This window comes from Parasteatoda tepidariorum, chromosome 8 (genome assembly GCF_043381705.1).
Source record: "Parasteatoda tepidariorum isolate YZ-2023 chromosome 8, CAS_Ptep_4.0, whole genome shotgun sequence".
Taxonomy (NCBI): Eukaryota; Metazoa; Arthropoda; class Arachnida; order Araneae; family Theridiidae; genus Parasteatoda; species Parasteatoda tepidariorum.
In genome coordinates, this window is record NC_092211.1 from 41,205,568 (window position 1) to 41,224,251 (window position 18,684).

Below are 18,684 nucleotides of genomic sequence, written 5' to 3' on the forward strand. Positions count from 1 at the left end.
TACCAAGTATTTATTATAATTTGCATTTTATCCCAGTGAAATTGATTGCATACGTAAAATTTCAAGAGTCCTTCCTTACCTGGGTTTTCAAAAATTTATGATTTTTATGTGAAAATTATTTTTTTATTTGCTACAGGAAACTGGTATGGATTGTACTTCATGAAAAAATGTATGATGGTATGTTGCTTGCCATAAATAAAAATACAAGACTTTAACAAAAAATGATTTTATTATAAAAATATATTGATTTTAAACGGGAACAAAAACACTAAGTAACATTTTAAATAATGCACTGGTATGGTAATAAATATTTTAAAAATATAGATAGAGCATAATATCTACATTGAAATATGATTTTATAATAAAACAAATACTGATTTTAAATTAACAAAATCTAAATGATATTTCAAATAATGCACTATATATTGCAAAAGGTCATTAAAAACATTGATAACAGCAAACACTAAAGCTTTTCCAATAACAAAGCTGAAGCACCCCCACCACCATTACAAACAGCAGCTATTCCTTTTTGATTTGGAGAAAGGCACTCTATGAGACGACCAACAATTCGAGCTCCAGACATACTGAAATAATAAACCATGTTTTTATCAAAAGAAGTAATTATGAATTTTTTAGTTAATGTAGATAGAAGGCTGGGTGAAAATAGCCATAGACCTGAAATTGCGATAGCAGGACTTCATACCCATTTAAATTAAAAGTGTATTAATAAAAGTTAACAAACTTTTGGAAAGTATTTTACTGTATTCGTTCCATAGTCATTATGAATAAAGAGCTAAAATAGAATGTAATGTGATTCAGATTGAGGTCATTTAACTCATCACTATTTAAATTTAGTTGTTAAACATAGAATAGGTGCCTTAATTGCTGTGACTGTTTTCTTAAACATGTATTTTAAGCTGTGTCCATTTTCTTAAAAACCCATTTCGAGCTACATTCATTTTCTTAAACATGCATTACATCCGCATACAGAATAAAAAACTCGTCTACGACACATTAATTATAAATAGTTCAAGAGTTGGCTAATGAGAAGAAAGCTGAAGAGGCGATGGAGTTAGTAAGAAACTTAACTTATAATTTTAATGATGTGTGGATTACTCTATATCAGCGATTCTCAATTTTTACGGCTACAGTACTCTAAATAATCGTGCATCTTTTTCTTTAACCCCAAATATATAAATAAAATTTATTAGCAGCCTTAAACGTATTAACCAAAGAATGACTAGTAATTATTTTGATATTTAATTAAACCAAAAATTTTATATAATCGTTTTATCAATAAAACGTCAAAATAATAGGTTTCAAGTTAATCAATTGAATTTGCAGGCCTGAAGTGGTATCTATCCAAGCTCTGAATTTGTTTTTGGAGCATACATAAGTTAAAATAAGCTGAATATAAGCTTAATTATAGTTTTTGAAAAAGAACTCATATAATTGTTGAGGACAGTTATCAGAGAAACATAATTCGTTATTCTTGAATTTGGCCATTAGATTTTGAACTTAAAAGTCATACAAGAAATACTGATGCAATTTTTTATAAATTATGCTCTTTCTTTTTTTACTTAAATAATTTCATTAAAATAACCAAACTATTAAAGAAATTATGGTTTATTGCTTTGATATAAATATAATTACAAGTTACAAAAGTCATTACTAAGGCCTGGATTTTGATGACTTTTGCATTTTTAGACATTCTTTGTCCTTTAGAGCATTTTTTTAGATTTATAGGGCATTTTTCTTTAAATTTCTCGGCGTATTTTGCATTTTAAAGCATTTTTTTAATTTTTTGTTAATTATTTCCAATTTTTATTTTATTATAATTTTTTATTATTACACTGGCTTCCAAACAATGAAGAAAATCTCTAGGATATTAACAGGTGAAGCAACATCTTTTCAAATTGAAGAATAATTGTCAGTAAGTGAGACCGTCTTTTTCAAGTACACACCAATAACATCAGTAGACGTTGAAAGAAGCATCTCCAGGTATAATAAAAATTGACTTTCAGACAAGAAACGCTCGTTGACATTTCAAAATATCAAAGAAAATTTTATAATCCAACGTAATTCTGATATTTAGTAATATTATGAGATGGAAGTTGTTCTATTTATTAAAGTTTTTTTACAAAATGAAAATGTTTTGGAGTCAATATATTTTCCTTTTTTTGTTATTTTAGGATATAAAACATATTTTTCAAACTTTAATGAACAAGTATTGCTTTGCTTTATATTTTTTGAAATGACTCATAATAATTTTAATGAGTAAAACATTGTTTTAGTTCAATATTTTTACTTTATTTTAGTCATGTCATAAGGCATTTTTCGCACTTTTTAAGGACATTAATTGAGATTTTTTAGGTCGTCAAGATCCGGGCTCTAGTCATTACTGATTAAAAACATTTAAAATCTCGGGACGCCTGTGACCCTTCCACGAAGTGCCAGGGTTCTGCGGAACACCATTTGGGAACCACATCTCAATACCATTAATATACAGATGAAAAATAAATAAACCAAAATCTTACCCAAGAGGATGTCCTAAACTAACAGCACCACCATAAATATTAACCTTCTCAGGATTTAAATTCAACATCTTGATGTTAGCCAGACCAGCTATACTAAAAGCTTCATTGATTTCCCAGCAATCAATATCGTTCTTTTCAACGTTTGCCATTCTAAGTACCTACGATATTCATAAAAATAATACACATGAGTTTTTAAGAATGAAATAAATTCTTTGCATTATAAAGGTCGCCACAGGAAAAACAAAATTCCCTGTTTGATTTTATCTAAATTTCCCCGATTTGAGTGTGAAATTTTATTATTAATTTTTCAATCATGCATTATTTTTAAACATAAAATAGATTACAAAACACTTATAATTGCAATTAGAATTGGAAATAAATATTTTTTTTTAAATAATTAATACAAGACAAATTTTGGTGTATACCTCAAATTAGTTCATTTTCCCTGACTTATTAGGAATTTTGATTTAATTCACTAATTTTTCTAGATTGATAAAATTCCCTGCTCTCCCGATTTCCCTGTTCTGCGGCATCCCTGTAAAGATTTAGTTTAGTAGTGGGGAATTTTAAGAGTATCCTAAATTTAAGTGTACATAAAAGCGGCAACAAGCAATATTTAATGCTAAAAAAAACTAAATTTTTTACATATTTAGGATAACAGACTAGTCAACTTTTGCCACTGGCAAGAGAATTTTATCAAATATTTAATCAAAATTTATTTATTATGTTAAAAATAATATTTATTATGTTGAGGGCATTTTGATTAATGATGTGAATTTGAACTTTATAAATTTCCCATTCGAAGTATCTGTACAATGAAAGCTTGAGTGGTCCACTAGTAGGTAGTAACATTTGGTAATAGTGGGTATAGAGAAAGTATGTACACATATATTAAAACATATAAAATTAAAAGTTCATGACAGTTGGATAAATTTCTGAACTAAAAATATAAATTCCTTGTCAGTATCATACTTTTCAACTTACTTTTGGGATGGCATATGCAGGAGCTATCGGAAAATCTTGGGGGTCAACAGCAGCATCAGCAAAGGCTAGAATAGAAATTTAACGAAATATTAAATAAAAAAAATTCATAACATAAAATCAGAATAAAAAAATATTCTATTTATGAATTTACTTGAATTTTCAAAACTACAGCTAAAAGTTCAATTCATATAAAGTATTTTTATAGTCTAAATAAGAAATTTTGAAAAAAAAACTTATGTTGAAGATTATTAAATAAAGAATAATAGATTTTTCTTCAACAATTTTTGGATTTATTTACAGACCTGCAATCAAAAACATTTAAGTGTTGTTAATAAATTTTTTAATATTGCTTCAAATTCATATGACCCTTCATTTGAGTAGGTAATGGTCAGAATAGAAAAGGTACAATTAAATAAGAGTTCAAAATCACAATTTTTAAATAACTTTCGTCAAGAAGCAACTGTCTTCAGTAAAAGGTCCATATTTTTTTATGAATTAGAACATTTATTACCATGTTTCAAATTCACAAAAAATTCTTGTTAATTTAATTTACTAGAACTTACAGCAAAGACAAATTTTACTGTAGCTTACCAATAATTCTTGCAATAGGCTTTGCATTTAAAGACTCTGCTTTAGCCCTTGAAGTCATTACACAAGCACTTGCCCCATCACTTAAAGAGCTTGCATTGGCAGCTGTAATGGTACCTGAAATAAAACAAAACTGTTTAATCAATTTTAAAGTTTGTTCTTTTTAAGCAATATCATTTTAATTTTTTGACTAAAGTAATTAAAAAGTTTTAAAACACCTCCTAGTTAGATTTCATTAATGAGTTAGTTAAAGGCAATCTGTATATAAAATTATTGAACCTATTGGTTGAGCCTATTTGGAGAGGTCAAGCATTTATTTGATTTGAAGGACATAGGTAAAATTTAAGTTTTTAAAAATATTACTTTTAAAAACCTCATTAGGGGGTGCATAAATGCTTTTGAATGAAGGCCAAGGAAAAAAATTGGATTTTCAAGGGCTGTAATATATTTATAGTAACCTAACCTTAAATTTTGTGCAATTATTGCATGTAATAACCAAAATAATTGTTACAAGTTACAAATTTATTCCAACATTTTTTGGCATAGAGTGTTTATTAAAACACTATTTTCCCTTTGTAATTTATTGTTGGCCCCTCAAATTTCTAAAAACTTTGAACTTCAATGAGAAGTATGAGAGTTCGCATGATCAAAACACTTCAGAAGTTATAAAATGATTCATCAATTATTTCTTGAGAAATATGAAAAAATGTATTAGTATAGAGGTGTTTCCATTATTTTGTTCACCCTCTGTACCTCACAGTTTTGATGAATTTTTTGTTTTAAAGAGTTGTCCATATTATTATACTAGAACTACACTTATATAAAAGTCATAAAATAATTTTCTTCAATGTACGTCACATTTTAAGACACTTTCTTTTTTTAAGGAGTTGTTCATATTATACTAAAATTGCATTTGTATCTAAGTCAGGAAATAATCAAAAAGACAAGAAAGTCACTATATATTTGAAATCCTATTTTTATACCTAAATCAAGAATTCCAGATTTAATAAAATGGGTTTTATTGTTATTTGATGGTTATATGACAAAATAATTATTTTATCAATACAGTGTTGAATTTTTAAAGCAGAAAGGAATGTGCAGTTTACAAGTAATGTGCTCCCCCAAACTGTGCACATCCTTCTGCTATAACATCATAAAAGTTAGTGGCAAGTCATACATTATGAATCACTTCAACAAGATGAGTAAGGAATCACTTATTTGGCTATAAATTGGTGCAAAGATATTTTCTTGGCCTTCGTCACTCAAAATGCATTGCTGGTAGAGAATAAATAATGACTATTTTGTTAAAAATATTTCATGTAAATGATTTAAGCTTAAGCGGAAATAGAGAGAACCTCTAAAAATATAATTGATTTCCACCCTCAAGTGAAGATTAGGGAGAAAAGATATTAACAATTGTATTTATCCAGAAGAGAATGAAACAAAATATCAATTAAAAACTAATAACTCTTGATCTAATTATTGGATTTTTATTAGGACTGGATCAAACTTTCGATCACTCCCGAGATCAAACTATTAGAACCATATATCCCAGATTGCAGTTACCCCTTATATCTTAGAGGTCAGGAATCATAATACAGTGAAAAGAAGGTTTCATTATTCAGAGAAAAGTACGTTTTGGTGTCTGATTTTATAACTCAAAATATAAAGATTTAATTTTCGTATGTGGAAATCTAATTGTTGGATCAAAATTTATTAAAGGTTAAACTGTAGACAAAAAAAAATATTTTACCATCTTTCGAAAAAACAGGCCTAATTGTTGGAAGTTTTCCAAAATCAACTCGTTTATGTTCCTCATCTTCTTCCACTACTGTACTAGCTGCACCTCTTTTTCCTGGAATAGTGACCGGCACTATTTCCCTTTTTAGCACACCTAGCTAGGAAAAAATTATAAAAAATCAATAAAATTTTTTTTTTTATTTTATAATATTTTAAGACTATTCCCATAAGTTTGCATGATTCACTTTTTATATGCATACATTAATACTACATAAAACTAATTTAACTTTTAAGCCTTTTAAAGAATAGTTTCATTACTTTCGGCTTTTAACCTATTTATTCAGAGAAAAACAAAAACTGCCATGGTATATATTTTGAACAAAATAATTATTACCGATTATGAATATCACTCATTTTCTTATGGTAATTACAGGAAAAAAATTCACATAATTAGAATTTAAAATTTTTAACTTATTTTTTAATTAACTAATTTTATTGCAATTTGTTAAGAAATATAACTGATTTTAATCTCATAATATGTGGATTAATTAAATTTTTATATCACACTTATAAAATTTTTTATTATACCTTAAAATTGCAATTTACAATTACATGCTAAGAAAATATTATTTTATTGGAAATAAAACCATAAGTTTTAAGATTTTAATTAACTATATCGCTCATGGGTTGCAATAGCAGCACAACTCAAAAAATCATGTTTTGAGATAAGTGGGTTTAAAGTTTTCATTGCTAAGGAAAATGCATAAAAAATGCTCTAGTTTGATTAAACGAATATTACCTTCAAGTTGAATTATGAGTTGTACTATTGGCTGAAAAGAATGTGTATTTTCATATTTACACCTGTTCTTAGTCCAAAACACGTGTTTTTTGAGTTGTGCCACTATTGCAGCCCATGAGTAATATCATGTAAAACAAACCCAATCAAAATAAATTCCTAAGCATAAATTTTATTGAATCTCTAACCATGTATTTTGAGATTTTTTCCCTACACCAAATTTTAATGAAATTTTCCTTACACCTAATCCACTTTCTTTAAAAAAATTATTAAAAAATAAATAAATAAATTGGAATTGATTTAATACAAAATTAAATTCCCCTTAAAGGTTTAATATTAGTTTCCAGGAAATATGATGAGCAATAAAATCAATGAAAGTGTTACTTAAGTACCTTAGAGTGAAATATGTGTAGTCATAACAAGATATTAACAATAAATAGACTTGAAAATGATTTTTTTTTACTACACTTATAGCAATTATAAATAATATTAAACATAGATAGTAGTGGAGATAACTTATTTTTCTCAAAGGTAAATAATTTTTAATAAGTTATAGGCAAAGAATAATAATAATAAAGATTTAATTGGTTTAAAAGCAGCAAACTTTTAGTAAAAAATATTAAATTCAAATAAAAAGTTTCAACTTAATTCGAAAATTAAACAGGCTTCGTTATTTATTTGTATTATGCATTTTAATTCTCAAGGAAACAATACGCTGAGTAAAAAAGCTTTCTTAATTCCTAAAAGGTATTTTTCAAGCACTTTTACAATTTTTGGAAACTTTCTAAAATGTAAGCAAACAAGAATTTTTGAAGATATCAGAAGAAGGTGATAAAATCGAGTAAAGGTGACTGCTACACACATGCAGCACAGCTTCAATATTATGCCTAACTTACTATTATAACTAAAAATAACATACAACAAACATGAGCTCATACATAAAATATTAAATACATATGAACAATTCACTTTTTTTTAGAAACTGATTAAATTTAAAAAGATTGTTACAACAAATCTTTAACAATAATCATACTTCATCTGCTTTAATTGTTCGTTTATAACTTTCAATAGCATAATTGTCTTGATCTTTACGGGAAAAGTCAAATTTTCGAGCTATAAGCTCAGCACATTCACCCTGAAAGAATATTTCATGTTTGAAAAGGAATAGTACAAATAACATTAATACATAATTAATTATGTTAAATATATAAATTGTAAAGCATGCAATATTATTTTTTATGATAGAACATACTTTTAGCAATAAAGAAAATAAATCTTAAATAGTACACTAATAGTTCCGACAGTTTTGACACATACAACACCTTTTCCCTTAAATTGGTAACTAACAATACATTTCTAGCACCAAAATTTTTTAAGATTAAGATTTTATAATTAAATGCTTTTAAAGGATAAAAAATAATAATGACACTGAATACACACGTAATAGCAATAAAAAAACTGGCAATACTGTAAGTATCATAACAAATCAAGAGAATAAAATAGATTGATTTGCTGTGGCATAATTTAATTTTGAGCAGGCGGAAAAAGTAAAAACAAACTTTCCTTAAAATTTTGAATTTTCAACCTCTTATTCTATTTTATTTTTCAAAACCTCTTATTCTATTTTATTTTGCAAGTTTTATATTTCACTCATAAAAATAGTATTAAAATGGCTATTTATAATTTTGCTATAGCTTTGCTTGCTTATTATTAAGAGTTTCATTTTCTCAACCATAAGTTTGCATACATTATGTAGAAACGAAATCTTTCTGAGCAAATAAAGTTTGAAATTACTGAATCAAGTTATGAATTTTAATATTTTAATGTGCAGGGAAAGAAAGAGAATAAGGCTTGCACAGTTAAAATTTATATGCATAAAGTTTAATTAATTAAGGATATTTTTTATCCCTACACTAATAGTCAAGTAGGAAGTTAAAGGAACCTAATTTAACTCTTGGTATTATTACAGCTAACAAAAAATAACACTGCTTTTAATAATAATCATTTTAGCAATTTCAGAAATAATTTCATCACAAAGTATGTATCTAGATGTACTGTAAATGAATATACATAATAAATAATCAAAATGAATTTCATATTATAAATGGTTAGTGTAAATAATATGACTTGTGTTGTATGAAGAAATGATACATTTTCATGTATGAACATATGAATGACATGTCTCCATTCTTAAGCCAAATAGGTTTAAAATATAATTAGGGCAACAAAAAAAAAGAACATGCACTAAAATAAATGTTAAACAATTTTAACACATCAGAATTAAAACAATTAAAAACTGATTTAATACTATTCTTTGAAAGTTCTGCCTTCACATGAATTAAGACTTTTTTAGGCAATAATAAGCAATTTTTATAACTGCAGCAAAGCTGGTATTAAGTACTGATAACAGTTAAGTTAAGCTTTTTCCATTGTTAATCAGGGTCTTGTATTTTGATTATAAAAATGGTGCAAAGAACAAGGTTGCAAAAAACCTGTGTTTTTTAAGAAAAAAAAACCCTTCCACTAAATTTTCAGTTTTTTTTCAGGGTTTAAATTGGATTTTTTCAAACGTAATTGAATTTTTCAAAATTTATTTTTTTCTTAATAGTCTCAGAGTAAGTCTTCCTGCATTAATATCCTTAATTTCATAAATAATTAAGCTACGAGGGTTGCTATTTATATTTCTGGCCTTGGCAACAGTAAGTGTTGCTAGTTGACCGCATACATTAATACTACATAAAACTAATTTAACTTTTAAGCCTTTTAAAGAATAGTTTCATTACTTTCGGCTTTTAACCTATTTATTCAGAGAAAAACAAAAACTGCCATGGTATATATTTTGAACAAAATAATTATTACCGATTATGAATATCACTCATTTTCTTATGGTAATTACAGGAAAAAAATTCACATAATTAGAATTTAAAATTTTTAACTTATTTTTTAATTAACTAATTTTATTGCAATTTGTTAAGAAATATAACTGATTTTAATCTCATAATATGTGGATTAATTAAATTTTTATATCACACTTATAAAATTTTTTATTATACCTTAAAATTGCAATTTACAATTACATGCTAAGAAAATATTATTTTATTGGAAATAAAACCATAAGTTTTAAGATTTTAATTAACTATATCGCTCATGGGTTGCAATAGCAGCACAACTCAAAAAATCATGTTTTGAGATAAGTGGGTTTAAAGTTTTCATTGCTAAGGAAAATGCATAAAAAATGCTCTAGTTTGATTAAACGAATATTACCTTCAAGTTGAATTATGAGTTGTACTATTGGCTGAAAAGAATGTGTATTTTCATATTTACACCTGTTCTTAGTCCAAAACACGTGTTTTTTGAGTTGTGCCACTATTGCAGCCCATGAGTAATATCATGTAAAACAAACCCAATNAAAGGAAAGAAAAAAAAACATTCCTCCCTTCCCTGCTTTCAAGGTCACGGAGGAAATGACGTTTCTCTGGGTAAACGGGGAAAATTTTTTCCCCCTTCCTTACATTTTCCTCTACTAAAGCTCAAGGATGAGTCCAATTTCCGCTTTTTTCGTTCTAGTTTAAAATGGCGGGAAAATCGAACAAAATTTTTCCCGGTTTTCTGGTTTCCCGGTTATCTGGATACCGGATAAATGGTTCTCTACTGTACTAATAGTCCCTACTGTTTTGACATGTACAACACATTTTCTCTTAAATTGGTAACTAACAATACATTCATTGCACCAACATTTTTTAAGATTAAGATTTATTACTTATTTTAAAATAAAATTTCTAAAAATAATATTATAAAAAAAGGGTAAAAAATAATAATGACACTGAATACACTCGTAATAACAATAAAAAACTGAAAATACTGGAAGTATGATGTCAAATCAAGAGAATAAAATAGATTGATTTGTTGTGGCGTAATTTAATTTCGAGCAGGTGGAAAAAGTAAAGACAAACTTTCCTTAAAATTTTGAATTTTCAACCTCTTATTCTATTTTATTTTTAAAAATATTTTGGAAAGATATTTTCTCTTTGCAAGTTTTATATTTCAATCATAAAAATAGCATTAAAATGGTTATTTATAATTTTGCTATAGCATTGATTGCTTATTATTATGAATTTTATTTTCTCAATCTTAAGCTTGCATACATTATGTAGAAACATAGATCTTTCTGAGCAATTAAAGTTATAAATTACTGAATCAAGTTATGAATTTTATTTTCTCAATCTTAAGCTTGCATACATTATGTAGAAACATAGGTCCCCGCCANAAACATAGATCTTTCTGAGCAATTAAAGTTATAAATTACTGAATCAAGTTATGAATTTTAATATTTTAAAGTGCAGGAAAAGAAAGAGAAAAAGGCTTGAACAATTAAAATTTATATGCATAAAGTTTAATACATTAAAGAAATTTTTACCCCATCACTAATAGTCAAGTAGGAAGTTAAAGGAACCTAATTTAATTTTTTGGCATTGCTTCAGCTAACAAAAAATAACACTGCTTTTAATAATAATCATTCTAGCAATTTCAGAAATAATTTCATCTCAAAGCACTTCACTTAGATGTGCTGTAAATGAATATAATAAATAATCAAAATGAGTATAAATCATATTATAAATAGTTAGTGTAAATTATATGACTTGTGTTGTATGAAGAAATGATACATTTTCATGTATGAACATATGAATGATTTATTTTCATTCTTAAGCCAAATAGGTTTAAAACATAGTTAGAGCGAAAAAAGAACATGCACTAAAAGCTACAATCTTTTTAATTGGTTAAAATCAAAAATCATTAAGTAAGAAAATTTTTAACTAGTAAAATTGTCAAGTAAAATAAATGCTTAAAACTTAATACTTAATCTAAACAACTTTAACACATCAGAATTAATAAAAACTGATTTAATACTATTCTTTGAAAGTGTGTCTTCATATGAATTAAGGCTTTTTTAGTCCATGATAAGCAGTTTTTATAACTGCAGCAAAGCTTGCATTAAGTACTCATGACAGTTAGGTTAAGCTTTTTCCATCATTAATCAGGGTCTCGTATGTTGATTATAAAAATGGTGCAAAGAACAAGGTTGCCTAAAACCTGTGTTTCTTTCAACAACAACAAAAAAAAACCCTTCTACAAGATTTTCAGTTTTTTTTAAGAGTTTAATTGGATTTTTTCAAATATAATTGAATTTTTTGAAATTTATTTTATTTTTTATAGTCTTAGAGTAAGTCTTCTTGTATTAATATCACTAATTTTATAAACGATTAAGCTACTAATGAACCTTAATTATTAATGCATGTTATTATTATCACATTTTATTATCAATGTCATTTACATTGATAAATTAACTATAATATTGCTAGTGAGAGTAATAGGTTTTAATTACATTTGTAGGATTTACCTATCCTGTTTCAGAATAGATTTAAAAAATAACTGCTAAATATTAAAGAGAAAAAAAATAATTATTTATTTTAATTCAAATGAAAGACATCGACTTTCAAAGTAAATTTTCAACTTGAAAAAGGTATTTATGCAATGGTGCATTGCATTATTTTTTCAACTGTGTTATTTGCTATTGTACTCTGTATTATGCACAGTGAAAGAGAGCTTCTAGAATAAGCTCTAGTCTTTTACATCAGAACAAAAGTTCTAGAGGATGTATTTCACCAGATAAAAGGTGCTATATTTTAAAAATATTATTTGAAACTGTACGTGACAAGACTCACAGGAAATAGCATTTACAATGTATTTTTATAAATTAATTATATGTTTCCATATCATTGAATTTTGACTATTATAATATTTTACATTGTATCTTGTTAAAACAGTTTCAATTGTACTGTGAATTAGAATTTCAAATTTTTGAGAGAATACCTTAATACATTATATACAATAATACATGTTTTTAAAAAAGTTAATTAAAAATTTTAAAGTACAGAGTATAGAAATAAAAGATATAATATAAATTTAAATGTATGTAGTTTGTATAGTTATTTTATTATACATTTGTATACAGCTGATTTCTTAATAATAAAATGCAATTATAAAAGACCCACTAGGCTTTTCTCAGGTGAGTTTTTTCGAGTTGGGAGTCATAACAATCCCGGAAAAGAGTCAGCAGAGGTTTAAGAAAAGTGAAAAGCATTTGTGATCTAATTTTATGTTTAAAAAGTTACATCATAAAAATATGCAAAAATTTAGAATTATTTATTGAATTTAATTATTTTCTTTTACAACATAAAATCTTACCAACTTGGCGATTTTTTTTTCTAAGTTACATGTCTGTTTTAAAACCTATACACATTCTTTCAAGAGCATAGTATGAATATGGTTTAAAATTAAAATTTTGCTCAAGTACTGAAATTGTGGCTTACTTTTTTCCTCGATGAAAGAGCTTGAAAATTTTTTCTTAAATAATAATAAACTAATAAATAAAAACAGCATATATTTACCATATGACCATTACCATAAGCATCAGTTAGGCCATCATGTACCACTCCATCCTTTAAGATATAAGAAATTAATTTAGTCTTAAAAATAAGCTTTTTAACATTGGCATGAACGAAGCATATCAATAAATAAACAGTTCTCTAACAACATTTTAAGCATAATATAATAGTACTTTATTCAGTTAAAAATAATTATAATAATTAGAAATAAATTAGTCTATAAACAACACATTTATAGTTAATACAGAAACACTAATAAAATAATAGTACGCAAAATATCAATAGGTAAATAGAATTATTCATAAAAATTGCAATATAATTCATTAAAATGGAGAATATAAATAAGAGACGAAAAATAGTTAGTAGATAAAAGCAACATTCTTCTTCTTCTTCTCATTGGCACGACAGTCCAGGATGGGCCTTGGCCTTCTCAACAAGCCTATGCCAAGACATTCTTCCCTTAGCCAATGTTCTCCAGTTAATTATCTTTAAAATTTGTAGGTCCTTTTCAAGGCAGAAAAGCAACATTAAAAAGGATAAAAGTGAGAAATAAATTATGTAAATGAATGTAATGAAATAGATTATGCAAATGAAAGTAATATTTTCACTTATCATTTGTTAGAAGTTGAATTAAGTTTTAAGGGTGTTCACAAGGCAATCAAGAGGGTAGGCTTGCACCCTTCTGAGAATTTAATAAATTAAAAACTATTCATATATTTTTAAACGCTTATAATTTTTTATTCTTGTCTAAATTTTTTTTCTTTTGTGATGATTTTTTAAGTTTTACGCTATTCTAAACTAATGGGTATTACAGAAAAAAATTTGAATAAAAATTTTTTTTAATAAGTTTTTATCACAAAATTTATACATATAATAAATTATTAGAATTCTTTTTGTAGGGGAGAGGGACTCCATGTTTAGTTTTAAAAATTTTAAATAAAGCATCATTTTTAAATGATTTTTTTTAAAATCTACATGTTTAAAATTAAAATTTCATGCCAAAAACTTTTGGTGAGGTAACATTAAACATTGAAACTGTTAAAAAAAAAACATTCTTAAGAGTACAAGTAAAAAAAATATTTACGCAATTTTTTTTAAAACATTTTGCTAAACCTCACTATGAGGAAATATGAGCAGATGAGAGCTTTGATAAATTTGTGAACTTTTCCAGCTTATAAAATATTGTAGTACTTGCATTACAGTTTAGAATGACAGCCATAGCTCAGGAAATGGTAGCAATATTTTATAAACATTATCTTAAAACAAAAGAAACAACTGAAGGGAGAAAAAAAGACTAAAATAGTTGAATTTGGTTAACCTAGGTTTCTGATTTAACAAGTTTTCATGATACAGTAATAAAGTAAGCTGATTACATATAAATTATATTGGAATATGGTATTAAAGTAATGGCATCTATAACAACTTATGAGTCCTCAAGCAAAATCTTTCGAGGAGATCTACCCAAGCAATTATCTTAAAAATATCAACTTACCATCTGCTTTCTGCAATCTTTACTGCATCCCAAAAAGGTTGAAACCCAAAAATTTAATATTTAGGAAATTATAAGACAAATTGCAAATAAACTCAGGTAGAGTAAGCTGGCATATTTTAATGGATGTTTTTAGTTACAAGCTATAATACTCAACCAAAAGTAAATTTTATAATTTAAAAAGATCAAGATCATGATAAAAATTGCAACATTTCCATAATGTTATGGTTTAGAAAGTAATTTTAAACAAAAAAAATGGGGGGGGGGAGTTAACCCTCCCTCAAGAGCTTGAATCACTACTGCTATGTTGAAGAAACATTTGAACCAATGAGATACTAATAAGTTGAATGAATATGATTCATTATACAATAATAAAAACAATTCAATATGCTTGATTTGTAATATAGATTCTTATCACATTCTAGCAATAAGTAAATCAAAGCACTAATTAACACAATTGATTAACTGACAATATAAAGTATATGCATAACTGACAATATAAATATATAACCAAAATAAAATTTACATGGAAATATTATATTAGAAATGAAAACATCAAAAATTGTAGTTAAATAACACAGGTAACTCATTTTTTGTTGCAAAAATAAACAAACAAAAATGATTGCAAAAATTTTAGGTTGGAAGACAATATTTTGCAATATATCATAGCTAAAAGACTATACAGTTTTGTATCTCAATTATGGCACTAAAGTAAAAACGAATGTGATAGAGAGGGAAAATTCACAGATTGATGTCATAGGATATTTGGATACAGCAAGAAAGATTTTAGCTCATTTGTACAAACTAAGCTATGCATGGCTTTGCAGTGCTTAATTTTTTTTCTTCTTTATAGTTTTTGCCGATTTTATATCTTGGAGGTTACAGCTTCTAATATAATTAATAGTGACTTTATCCAGCAAAAGTATTTAATTAACAAATTGTACGACTTCATTTTTATGAAAATAAAATTATTTATTTTCAAAATTTTTACATACGTAAGTATTATCATTTGCTTCTCACACAAATTAGTGATTGCATCTCACAAAAATATTCATTGCACAAAATGTTACAAATTTATTTCAATGAAAATAAATTTATCTACTTTCAAAATTATAACACATATTAATACTTTTATATGAAGATAAATGTTAGATCATATTCTTTCAAATTTAAAAAAGAAAAACAGATACCTTACTAAAAGTCTTATTTTAAAAACTATATAAATCATATTAAAGTTTAAATAGCAATAATTTAAAGCATTACTTATGTTTTGGCAAGAAATTATTATTTGTATTATAATGAATAAAGTATTTCCTTACTTTTAAATCTACTCCACCATATGGTATTTCTCCTCGTTTTAAATAAAAAGGAGCATTAGACATGCTTTCCATTCCACCTGCGACGACAACATCCTACAATAGGATCAAAGTTTTAAGGAAATTTTAATAAAAATTAACCAAAATAATCATCATAAAAAATTAAATTAAATCTTAAAGCAAACATCGATAATTAATACTATTTTATTTTTAAAGAGGAAAAGTATTAGGTTTCTCCTGTGAATCCGGAGAAAACAAAATATTCAAATCAATTAAAAAAAAGAGGAAAAATCAGGCCCTTTTAGGGTCTAAAATATATTATTTTAACTATACAAATATTAAATATTTTTGCTGCTAAAACACCAGAATATATTCAACATTATTAATCATTTAATTAATAATTTCTTATATTGTTAATCAAATAATTGAAATTCATGTAGTTTCATAAGAAAAACGATTTTTATACTGCATTAAACCCACATCTTTTGCCGTGAAATTAATAAAAGGAAAGATATGACTCCTTGCCAGCGCAGTTATCTTTTTTTCAAAGCAAATTAAGTGGGAATATACTGAAAGCCCATGAAATTTCAGTGAAGGTACTAGTCAGACTAAAAATTTTGCTAGTCCCTATTTTCACAAAAAGTGTGAAATTTTTTTAAAAATGAATAGAGTAGTAAAAAGAACTTATTGGTGACCAAAACTATAGAAGAATGTATAAACTGAAAAAGGGAATCATATTTATCAGAAAATAATAAAAATATAAGTTTGACATAAAATCTCAATGATTTCAATATTATCTATATCATTGAAATAAGAAAAATACCATTGAAATAAGAAAACTATCAGAAATGTTCCTAAACTTTTGAAGCTTCATATTTGCATACTGCTGTTTTTCAGCACTAGAGTACCATCTGCCAATTGGTACTCTAGTCCTTGTGACTCTTAGACTTTGTCATTCTTAAGTCAGACTTAAATGTTTGGTCATCAAAAACAAGCAGGCGAGGTGAAATTTCTCACCCTGACTTAGCATGAAAAAACTTTTACATGTTTTGTTTAACAACAAATAAAATACATACAACAAATAAAAGTAAAAACTTTTTTTATATTTTGTTAAAAACATGCTTCTTACTAATTATGTAGTTAACATTGATAGAGAAGAAAACATGAAAGAAAAACTTATAAAGACACCCATATCATATTCACAGAGTGTCAAAAAAAATGTTGAGATAAACTATAAGGCTTGAAAAAAGGGTAACCTAGACCAAAAATGTCAATAAAGAGAAGTAGAAGATCTGAAAGAGCACAAGAGAGTGCAAGAAAACCTTTGATGAACATGATGAGAATAAATGGCATACTAGATGAATAAAGGCTACAATAGATGCTCAAAATGCATAATGGATAACAAAAAAGCATTTGCAGCGCCATGGACACAATTACAAGAACCAATTTCCTTGATTATAACAGGAAAGTTTGTCCATGAGTACCATTGCAGATTCCTAAAGTTTAATACATGATAATTTGATGAATTAGACGTATGGGAAGAGTATACCTAAGGATGCCCACACAGTGCTGCTATGTGTACTACAGAGCACAGTAGTGTAAAATGACATTTCGAGTCATGAATTGTAATGCAAATTTTATGACGTGCCCTATTTTTTCGAAAGGTTTGTTGCAAAATTGTTGGACACCATGTATATATGTACATAAATCAATTAATCTTAGTCAATAAGAGTTGGCTGAAAAAAATATGTTATTAACTGATTTGAAAACACATTTTGACTTGCATTTTTTTACATAACAAACCAGTCCTACCCATGTTATTAGATTGGACAATAGGGCATATAATAGAAAAATTTAAGTTATATTTAATAAAAGTTTTTAACAATGAAACAGAGATAATAATCGAAATGTACCTGAAAGCCTAACATAATACTTTGAGCTCCTAACATAATAGCTTTCATACCAGATGCACAAACTTTATTAACAGTTGTACAGGTAGTAGATGGAAGAAGACCTGCAAAAAAAAATTTTTTTTTTCAAAAGAGAAATAGCTATAAAACCTTACAAGTAATAGATTAACTGTTTTTGCACATCGTAAAGGTAATAAAATAAAAGATAAAGTATATCATACATTAATTTTTCTTTTTTAATAATACACCTGTTAAGAGAAATTTATTTTTAGAAAAAAGTAGCATAGATAAGAAAATTTCATATAATAATAGTTATAAAACTTAGTAATAGTTATAAAACTTTACATGGAGTAGTGAATTTTTTTTATACTTTTATATCATAATAGATAATGAAAAGTACAGATAATATAAAATAATATAGTAGTGCACAAAAAATTACAGTTAAACTTTTTTTCTAATAAAATAAAACAAATGTTAACAGAAATCGAAATAAAATATAATAGGAACAAGGAAAGACCTTTAAAAGAAAACTAATGTAGAAGCAATAATTATGAGCTTTGAAATGAAGTGAATGAATTGTTTTCATATTTTAATGGTAATACAGTAGAACAAACAATAACACAATAGTACTTTTTCCCTAATAACATATACGTTAACAGAAGTCGATAAAAAAATTAGGATGACCTACAGAAGAAAACGTTCACATGAGCACAAATAATTATATTTCCTTTTTTTTTTAGACAACTGTTGAAAANCTTTTAGTATTGTAAACACAAGTATTGTTAGCATTATAAACATAAGTAATAAGGAATCAAATACATTGTTTTCAAGAATCTCAAAACACAATGATGCCAAATGGCTTTAAAATACAACTGAAA

The 18,684-nt window shown here is 26.3% G+C and overlaps 1 protein-coding gene across 2 annotated transcripts in view; it reads right to left on the reverse strand.

Annotated features, from left to right (window-relative positions):
• Positions 1-210: 210 nt before the first annotated feature.
• The window catches only part of LOC107456266 (acetyl-CoA acetyltransferase, mitochondrial), a 61,447-nt gene continuing 42,973 nt past the window's right edge, over positions 211-18,684 (reverse strand). For both annotated transcript variants that reach the window (XM_071184688.1, XM_043055574.2), the window contains exons 5-13: positions 17,810-17,910; positions 15,900-15,992; positions 13,095-13,145; positions 7,679-7,780; positions 5,863-6,007; positions 4,113-4,226; positions 3,522-3,586; positions 2,538-2,695; positions 211-584 (exon numbers count right to left, since the gene is read on the reverse strand). In XM_071184688.1, the coding sequence (XP_071040789.1) occupies positions 464-584; positions 2,538-2,695; positions 3,522-3,586; positions 4,113-4,226; positions 5,863-6,007; positions 7,679-7,780; positions 13,095-13,145; positions 15,900-15,992; positions 17,810-17,910 (950 nt within the window). In that variant the 3' untranslated portion in view covers positions 211-463. The remainder of the gene's footprint in view (positions 585-2,537; positions 2,696-3,521; positions 3,587-4,112; positions 4,227-5,862; positions 6,008-7,678; positions 7,781-13,094; positions 13,146-15,899; positions 15,993-17,809; positions 17,911-18,684) is intronic.